Source organism: Brassica oleracea, chromosome C1, assembly GCF_000695525.1.
Source record: "Brassica oleracea var. oleracea cultivar TO1000 chromosome C1, BOL, whole genome shotgun sequence".
Classification (NCBI taxonomy): Eukaryota; Viridiplantae; Streptophyta; class Magnoliopsida; order Brassicales; family Brassicaceae; genus Brassica; species Brassica oleracea.
Genome location: NC_027748.1, coordinates 34,036,470 through 34,046,508, shown reverse-complemented (window position 1 = coordinate 34,046,508; position 10,039 = coordinate 34,036,470). Strand labels below are relative to the sequence as shown.

Below are 10,039 nucleotides of genomic sequence, written 5' to 3'. Positions count from 1 at the left end.
TAGCTTTTCTTAGTTAAAATCTAAAAAAAGCTAAGAACCATCTCTTAACCGAAGTTAAGAACCCAGTTAAGAGACTAGGGTTAATCATGGTAAGAGGCCTACAATTAACATGCTCTTAGACCATGATTAACCCAGTCTCTTAACTGGAATTTTTAGCTTCGGCTAAGAGACGTTTCTTAGCTTTTCTTAGATTTTAACTAAAAAAAACCTAAGAACCGTCTCTTAAATAAGAGATATAAGAGCCGTCTCTTAGCCGAAAAATGTAAAAAAAGTCAAATATTGAGTTAAGAACCCCGGCTAAGAGACCGTGGTTAATCAGAGCATGTTTAATGGGAGTTCTTAGGGTAGGTTCTTAGCGGAATATAAGAACCCGTCTCTTAACTTTTAACTAAAAAAACTAAGAACCGATTCTTAAGAGCATGTTTAATGGGGGTTCTTAGGGTAGGATCTTAGTGGAATTTAAGAACCGGTTCTTAGCTTTTTTAGTTAAAAGTTAAGAGACAGGTACTTATATTCCGCTAAAAACTCCACCCTAAGAACCCCCAACATGCTCTCATGTCCTTAGTTTAAGCATTTCACCGTTAAGGCTGCCCTTACTTTTTCTTGCCATATCAATTTTGTTTATCTCATTATTAGACTTCCAAATACAACAGACGTAGAGACAAATGTTATGGTCTTATGGAATGTCTTGGAAGAAGATCCACTGATACATATGATAGCAAACTTTTACATGTTCTTGACTGGAGTCTCATGAGCTGAGAACCTAGAGATTTCAAGTAAAAGAAAAAGCTTGTGGCCTAGCAACCGGAACACACTTAAGCGGATGCACCATGCTTAGGTTCATTCCTTCAAAAGACTCTTCCATATTGACCTTACCTCCTTCGATTTTCCATTCAAAGCATTGCACCATCACTCCTACCGCGGTTCCTACAAATATTTGAGATAGATTTCCTCCAGGACATCCTCTCCTTCCGCTGCCAAAAGGAAGGTACTTAAATGCTAGCTCTTTCTCGTCTTCTTTAGGACTTAGAAACCTCTCAGGCTTAAACTCGTCAGGATCTTCCCAAGAATCAGGATCCCTCATCACAGCATAAGCATTAATAACAAGCGTTGTCTTCTCTGGTATGTAGTACCCTTTGATCTCACATCTTTCTTGGAACGTCCTTACCAGGAGAGGGCCAGGCGGGTGTAGTCTTAACCCTTCCTTAACCACCGCTTGCAAGTAAGGAAGGTTTGGTAAATCTGTTTCTTGAATCAACCTTGAACTCCCTACAGCGGAATCGATTTCCTCTCTCAGCCTCTCAAGAACATTAGGATTATTAATGATCTCAGCCATTGTCCACTGAGTAGTTTGTACAGAGGTATCAGTGGCTCCAACAAAAAGCTCCTGAAATGAGAAGATTTAGAACTATTATATGGATCCTCAAATGAAATTGATATAATGAATAAAATTTACCACAAAAAATGCTTTGATTTGATTCATAGTGATCTTATACTCTGCCTCTTCGTCTCGATAAGCTGCCAACAACACGTCCATCATATCCTTATCTTGTTGCTTCTCGTCTAGTTTCTCTGTGTGCTCCACAATAATCCTCTCTAGCAGCTCATCAAGTCTGTCGGAAACACTCATTATCTCCTTCTTGAACAACGGGATTCGAAGTTTCTTGAGCGGTCTCCGCAGCAAAGCTGCTAGGAACATCTTCTTTGTCAAGGCATATGATTCTCCCACCAAGCCCCTAACCTTCTCCGCCTCACCGTTCTCCTCTGAAAAACTCCTTCCCATGCTCATTCTGCACAATGTGTTGTTTATGAGCTTCATCGCTTCTTTACTGATCTCAACGCTCTCATTCTTCCTTGCCTTCTCGAGAAGACTTCTGCAAAATCGCTGAATCTCTTCAGCACGGATACCTAGTGACCTCTCGACTGATTGTGGTCTGAGCAACTTGGTGGCGATGAGCTTCTTCATGAACTTCCAGTAATCTCCATAGGGAGCATTGACGATGCCATAAGATCCAAACACGAGCGACTCATCGATGGCAGCAAGAGCGCGAGTGGAGACGTTCACGTCGTGGGACTTGAAGATCTCGTAGGCCACAGAGGCAGAGGAGACGAGAATGATGGGGGCATTGAAGATCCGGATGAGGAGGAGAGGTCCATACTTGGTGGAGAGTTTCTGAAGAGACTTGTGGGTTGTAGTAGATAGGAGAAGGTGAAGATGGCCGATGATAGGAAGAGACGGGGGGCTCGGAGGCAGATCATATCCTGGTGAGTCTTTTGGTTTCCTGAAGAAGAGAGAGTAGCAGAGTAGTGAGATCAAGCAGAGGAGGGTCAGGATGAAGCAGTTCTGGAAGTCAATGAAGACCATAGCTGCCATTGTTTCCCAAACATTAAAGAGGTAGATGAGACATAATCAAGAATCATTGAATAATATAGGGTCCCAATAATGGACAGCTAGCACCTTGTTTTAAAAATAAACTAGAGCTTAATCGGCACATCCGTGCATATATTATTTTTATTTTATAAATATATAATTAATGTATAATTTTAATATAAAATTTTTAAATATATTATTTATAATTTATTGTTATACATAATGTAATTCTATAATTTTATTGTTTATGTTTTTTGACATTATTAATATATAACGGTTTGTTATATACATTTTAATTTATTATTAATTGTTATTATATAAAGTTATAACATTTAGTTCGGTACAATAAATTCATAACTTGAAATAATCAAATAGATAATCACACTCAAACTATATATTTTTAGTTTTTGCAGTTTCCATACAAAATATTTTTAAAAATTTAGTTAGTTATACTATAGAATAAATATTTGGTTAGGATCATTTTTATTTTATGTTTGTGTTTCAACAAATATACTTTAGCATCTACGATTTCAGTATATAGTAGGATTTTATAAGTAAATTTTATACATGCTACAAATTTTAACCTGTTTTAACGGTAAATGAATTTTTAAAATGTTTTTTATAAATAAAATAAGTTAATTTATTAATTTATTATAAATTGTATATTTAATTTATATAGTACTTCTATTTTAATATAATATAAGCTATAAATAGAAAATTTATGAAAATAGCATACAACTCTTTTAGAATAAAATCTTAATTAACATTGTTTTAAATAGTATTATACTTTTAATTACGAAATTAATTAATGCATTATTATATTAAAATATTTAACTTTTATTTAGATTTTGTTAGATTTTTTGTTAATAGGTTTTTATAATTAAAAATAATATTAAAATAATTTTATAGGTGAAGTTGTTATATGTGTTGATTATATAAGATGTGATATCTTAATGATACCAAAATGTTAATTTGAAATAAATGAAATATGATTTTCCAGTGAAGGTCCATTTTTTTAAAAAATTACACATGAATAGAAGTTGTGATTTTTATTTTAATAGAATAGATATGAGTGAGATTAGAAGTTGACACTCGTGATCAATGATATCTATATTAAATTTTCAATATATTAATTGAGAATCATTTAAAGACTAGTAATTTTATATTGCTTAATTACATCTCAATTTTGCTGAGGTGTCATTATTAAAATTGATTTGAGAATATGTTAGTCCAATTTAATTTCTTTAGGGAAATTATATTAACCACGTACAATATACAATTATGGATATAACTTAACATAAAAACGGTCAGCCACTATACATTATTTTTTTTATTTTATTTTTTTTATAACCGTGGGGTTCCGGCGACCGTGGTCAACCGACTAATCCCACGAGGCCCACGGCAGTCCACGTATTCTTGCGATTTAACGCTAGCCCGGGTGGCCAGCGGAAATCGAACCCGGAACCGTATTGGGGCCGAAGCTCCCTCAGGTACCACTAGACTAACCCCGCTGGTTAGATTATTACATAGGAGATTATTTTAATGATTGGGGATCACACTCGACAACACTATGTATGGTTGTATGACAATCAAAACATTAATTTTAACTTCGTCACCATCACAAATCGTTTGGTTATCGACATGAAAAAAAATTCAAAGCGTTTTGTCACTTGCACAGTTATCAATTTCGTGAGAAATCAATTACATAGAAAGCCACTAACGTTATTTTAAAATCATTTTGTGATCGACATCAATTACATATGTTTATTCTAATTAAGGTTAAAATCGAATAATACTAAACTACATCATACAATGTATTAAAGAAATCGTACATAGTGTAACCAAAGAATCTCATTATTGTTTCTTGCACTACAAGAAAACAACATGGATACTGAGGAAAAAAATCGTCGGAATTTCGTCGGAATAACGTTATTCCGACGAAATTCCGACGATTTTTTTCCTCAGTATCCATGTTGTTTTCTTGTAGTGCAAGAAACAATAATGAGATTCTTTGGTTACACTATGTACGATTTCTTTAATACATTGTATGATGTAGTTTAGTATTATTCGATTTTAACCTTAATTAGAATAAACATATGTAATTGATGTCGATCACAAAATGATTTTAAAATAACGTTAGTGGCTTTCTATGTAATTGATTTCTCACGAAATTGATAACTGTGCAAGTGACAAAACGCTTTGAATTTTTTTTCATGTCGATAACCAAACGATTTGTGATGGTGACGAAGTTAAAATTAATGTTTTGATTGTCATACAACCATACATAGTGTTGTCGAGTGTGATCCCCAATCATTAAAATAATCTCCTATGTAATAATCTAACCAGCGGGGTTAGTCTAGTGGTACCTGAGGGAGCTTCGGCCCCAATACGGTTCCGGGTTCGATTTCCGCTGGCCACCCGGGCTAGCGTTAAATCGCAAGAATACGTGGACTGCCGTGGGCCTCGTGGGATTAGTCGGTTGACCACGGTCGCCGGAACCCCACGGTTATAAAAAAAATAAAATAAAAAAAATAATGTATAGTGGCTGACCGTTTTTATGTTAAGTTATATCCATAATTGTATATTGTACGTGGTTAATATAATTTCCCTAAAGAAATTAAATTGGACTAACATATTCTCAAATCAATTTTAATAATGACACCTCAGCAAAATTGAGATGTAATTAAGCAATATAAAATTACTAGTCTTTAAATGATTCTCAATTAATATATTGAAAATTTAATATAGATATCATTGATCACGAGTGTCAACTTCTAATCTCACTCATATCTATTCTATTAAAATAAAAATCACAACTTCTATTCATGTGTAATTTTTTAAAAAAATGGACCTTCACTGGAAAATCATATTTCATTTATTTCAAATTAACATTTTGGTATCATTAAGATATCACATCTTATATAATCAACACATATAACAACTTCACCTATAAAATTATTTTAATATTATTTTTAATTATAAAAACCTATTAACAAAAAATCTAACAAAATCTAAATAAAAGTTAAATATTTTAATATAATAATGCATTAATTAATTTCGTAATTAAAAGTATAATACTATTTAAAACAATGTTAATTAAGATTTTATTCTAAAAGAGTTGTATGCTATTTTCATAAATTTTCTATTTATAGCTTATATTATATTAAAATAGAAGTACTATATAAATTAAATATACAATTTATAATAAATTAATAAATTAACTTATTTTATTTATAAAAAACATTTTAAAAATTCATTTACCGTTAAAACAGGTTAAAATTTGTAGCATGTATAAAATTTACTTATAAAATCCTACTATATACTGAAATCGTAGATGCTAAAGTATATTTGTTGAAACACAAACATAAAATAAAAATGATCCTAACCAAATATTTATTCTATAGTATAACTAACTAAATTTTTAAAAATATTTTGTATGGAAACTGCAAAAACTAAAAATATATAGTTTGAGTGTGATTATCTATTTGATTATTTCAAGTTATGAATTTATTGTACCGAACTAAATGTTATAACTTTATATAATAACAATTAATAATAAATTAAAATGTATATAACAAACCGTTATATATTAATAATGTCAAAAAACATAAACAATAAAATTATAGAATTACATTATGTATAACAATAAATTATAAATAATATATTTAAAAATTTTATATTAAAATTATACATTAATTATATATTTATAAAATAAAAATAATATATGCACGGATGTGCCGATTAAGCTCTAGTTTATTTTTAAAACAAGGTGCTAGCTGTCCATTATTGGGACCCTATATTATTCAATGATTCTTGATTATGTCTCATCTACCTCTTTAATGTTTGGGAAACAATGGCAGCTATGGTCTTCATTGACTTCCAGAACTGCTTCATCCTGACCCTCCTCTGCTTGATCTCACTACTCTGCTACTCTCTCTTCTTCAGGAAACCAAAAGACTCACCAGGATATGATCTGCCTCCGAGCCCCCCGTCTCTTCCTATCATCGGCCATCTTCACCTTCTCCTATCTACTACAACCCACAAGTCTCTTCAGAAACTCTCCACCAAGTATGGACCTCTCCTCCTCATCCGGATCTTCAATGCCCCCATCATTCTCGTCTCCTCTGCCTCTGTGGCCTACGAGATCTTCAAGTCCCACGACGTGAACGTCTCCACTCGCGCTCTTGCTGCCATCGATGAGTCGCTCGTGTTTGGATCTTATGGCATCGTCAATGCTCCCTATGGAGATTACTGGAAGTTCATGAAGAAGCTCATCGCCACCAAGTTGCTCAGACCACAATCAGTCGAGAGGTCACTAGGTATCCGTGCTGAAGAGATTCAGCGATTTTGCAGAAGTCTTCTCGAGAAGGCAAGGAAGAATGAGAGCGTTGAGATCAGTAAAGAAGCGATGAAGCTCATAAACAACACATTGTGCAGAATGAGCATGGGAAGGAGTTTTTCAGAGGAGAACGGTGAGGCGGAGAAGGTTAGGGGCTTGGTGGGAGAATCATATGCCTTGACAAAGAAGATGTTCCTAGCAGCTTTGCTGCGGAGACCGCTCAAGAAACTTCGAATCCCGTTGTTCAAGAAGGAGATAATGAGTGTTTCCGACAGACTTGATGAGCTGCTAGAGAGGATTATTGTGGAGCACACAGAGAAACTAGACGAGAAGCAACAAGATAAGGATATGATGGACGTGTTGTTGGCAGCTTATCGAGACGAAGAGGCAGAGTATAAGATCACTATGAATCAAATCAAAGCATTTTTTGTGGTAAATTTTATTCATTATATCAATTTCATTTGAGGATCCATATAATAGTTCTAAATCTTCTCATTTCAGGAGCTTTTTGTTGGAGCCACTGATACCTCTGTACAAACTACTCAGTGGACAATGGCTGAGATCATTAATAATCCTAATGTTCTTGAGAGGCTGAGAGAGGAAATCGATTCCGCTGTAGGGAGTTCAAGGTTGATTCAAGAAACAGATTTACCAAACCTTCCTTACTTGCAAGCGGTGGTTAAGGAAGGGTTAAGACTACACCCGCCTGGCCCTCTCCTGGTAAGGACGTTCCAAGAAAGATGTGAGATCAAAGGGTACTACATACCAGAGAAGACAACGCTTGTTATTAATGCTTATGCTGTGATGAGGGATCCTGATTCTTGGGAAGATCCTGACGAGTTTAAGCCTGAGAGGTTTCTAAGTCCTAAAGAAGACGAGAAAGAGCTAGCATTTAAGTACCTTCCTTTTGGCAGCGGAAGGAGAGGATGTCCTGGAGGAAATCTATCTCAAATATTTGTAGGAACCGCGGTAGGAGTGATGGTGCAATGCTTTGAATGGAAAATCGAAGGAGGTAAGGTCAATATGGAAGAGTCTTTTGAAGGAATGAACCTAAGCATGGTGCATCCGCTTAAGTGTGTTCCGGTTGCTAGGCCACAAGCTTTTTCTTTTACTTGAAATCTCTAGGTTCTCAGCTCATGAGACTCCAGTCAAGAACATGTAAAAGTTTGCTATCATATGTATCAGTGGATCTTCTTCCAAGACATTCCATAAGACCATAACATTTGTCTCTACGTCTGTTGTATTTGGAAGTCTAATAATGAGATAAACAAAATTGATATGGCAAGAAAAAGTAAGGGCAGCCTTAACGGTGAAATGCTTAAACTAAGGACATGAGAGCATGTTGGGGGTTCTTAGGGTGGAGTTTTTAGCGGAATATAAGTACCTGTCTCTTAACTTTTAACTAAAAAAGCTAAGAACCGGTTCTTAAATTCCACTAAGATCCTACCCTAAGAACCCCCATTAAACATGCTCTTAAGAATCGGTTCTTAGTTTTTTTAGTTAAAAGTTAAGAGACGGGTTCTTATATTCCGCTAAGAACCTACCCTAAGAACTCCCATTAAACATGCTCTGATTAACCACGGTCTCTTAGCCGGGGTTCTTAACTCAATATTTGACTTTTTTTACATTTTTCGGCTAAGAGACGGCTCTTATATCTCTTATTTAAGAGACGGTTCTTAGGTTTTTTTTAGTTAAAATCTAAGAAAAGCTAAGAAACGTCTCTTAGCCGAAGCTAAAAATTCCAGTTAAGAGACTGGGTTAATCATGGTCTAAGAGCATGTTAATTGTAGGCCTCTTACCATGATTAACCCTAGTCTCTTAACTGGGTTCTTAACTTCGGTTAAGAGATGGTTCTTAGCTTTTTTTAGATTTTAACTAAGAAAAGCTATGAACCGTCTCTTAAATAAGAGAGAGATATAAGAGCTGTTTCTTAGCCGAAAAATGTAAAAAAAAAAAAATATATATCAAATAATGAGTTAAGAACCCGGGCTAAGAGACCGGGGTTAATCATGCTGTTAACCACAAAATAATATTATTTAATTATGTTTTATTAAATATTTTATTTATTTTTTGGAAGACAAGACCATTTAGTAAAGCGATAGTAGAGGTTTTAAAACTACCGATTATAATAAGAAACATTTACACTAAGATACACTTTTCTAGTTTATTATTACATCATTAGAGCACTTCTTTCTACCAAAGTAGTTTTCTTAACCAAAGTTTAATTTCTAGTTACAAACTAACTAAATAACTTTGTAAGTAAGTGTGCATTAAATTAACTAAATTTATTATCTACTTTTTAATAAGAAGACAAAATAAAGTGGGTCCATTTGTGTGTTTTCTTCGTCTTCTTTGGTTCTTCCTTCTAAGAGCAGGATTATTGCAAAACCCCATATAAGGGGTTTTCTTAATTTTTAATGCATTTTATTAGGAAAAGTGTATTAAGAGACCAAGGACAGAAACCCATAAATTTAATAGGTCCATTGCAAAGGTTCTTAATTAAGGGTTCTTGAAAAAAAATTATTAAACTTATTTTTTTTATTAATTAAAACATACTAAAATAAACGATAATACTTTAAAAGAAGCATCTGAGTTCAGTTATTGTCGTCTTCACGTCCAAATTTAAGCCATACATGTTCAACCAAATCATCTTTTAGTTGTTGATGCATCTGTCTATCACGAATTCTAGTTCGAACATTCATCATATTGGCGATATTTGTTGGGATATCTGTAGAATACATGAGATCCACATGTGAACTTCCGTTGTCTTCTCCTTGTTGGAACTCAGAAACATTAAATAGAGAGTATCCATCCCGTTCGTCTTCTACTATCATATTATGGAGTATGATACATGCTCGCATAATCCTCCCAATTTTGATTTTATCCCAAAAAAGTGATGGGTTTTTAGCGATGACAAAGCGAGATTGCAAGACTCCAAAAGCACGCTCGACATCTTTTCGGACAGCTTCTTGATGTTGAGCAAATAAAACTGCTTTCGGCCCTTGTGGCAATGGAATAGATTGGATAAAAGTTGCCCATTTCGGATAAATACCATCGGTGAGATAGTAAGCCAGATGATACTCTCTTCCATTGACATAGTAAGTGACTGCCGGAGCATGACCCTTTATTATGTCATCAAAAACAGGTGAGCGATCAAGAACATTGATATCGTTTAAGGTACCTGGTGGTCCAAAAAACGCATGCCAAATCCAAAGATCTTCTGAAGCTACAGCCTCTAAAACAATAGTTGGTTTTCCTGATCCACGTGTATATTGACCTTTCCAAGCGGTCGGACAATTCTTCCACTCCCAATGCATACAATCGATGCT

At 34.4% G+C, this 10,039-nt stretch overlaps 3 protein-coding genes across 3 annotated transcripts; 1 reads left to right on the top strand and 2 right to left on the bottom strand.

Annotated features, from left to right (window-relative positions):
- Positions 1–693: 693 nt before the first annotated feature.
- On the bottom strand, positions 694–2,392 carry LOC106344870 (cytochrome P450 705A5-like). The gene has a single exon (XM_013784171.1). It carries the CDS (start codon positions 2,372–2,374, stop codon positions 1,424–1,426), a length of 951 nt encoding a protein of 316 aa, XP_013639625.1. The 5' UTR covers positions 2,375–2,392; the 3' UTR covers positions 694–1,423.
- LOC106338115 (cytochrome P450 705A20-like) lies at positions 773–1,336 on the bottom strand. The gene has a single exon (XM_013777165.1). It carries the CDS (start codon positions 1,334–1,336, stop codon positions 773–775), a length of 564 nt encoding a protein of 187 aa, XP_013632619.1.
- Positions 2,393–6,206: 3,814 nt separating the features above from the next.
- LOC106344991 (cytochrome P450 705A20-like) lies at positions 6,207–7,905 on the top strand. Its single transcript, XM_013784273.1, is given in 1 exon segment — positions 6,207–7,905. A coding segment is annotated over 1 exon segment (1,602 nt). The 5' UTR covers positions 6,207–6,224; the 3' UTR covers positions 7,827–7,905.
- Positions 7,906–10,039: the final 2,134 nt, after the last annotated feature.

What these genes read in the sequence shown, in the direction of transcription:
- LOC106338115 (XM_013777165.1), bottom strand. Translation starts at nt 1,336, where the DNA reads ATGGCTGAGATCATTAATAATCCTAATGTTCTTGAGAGGCTGAGAGAG.
- LOC106344870 (XM_013784171.1), bottom strand. Translation starts at nt 2,374, where the DNA reads ATGGCAGCTATGGTCTTCATTGACTTCCAGAACTGCTTCATCCTGACC.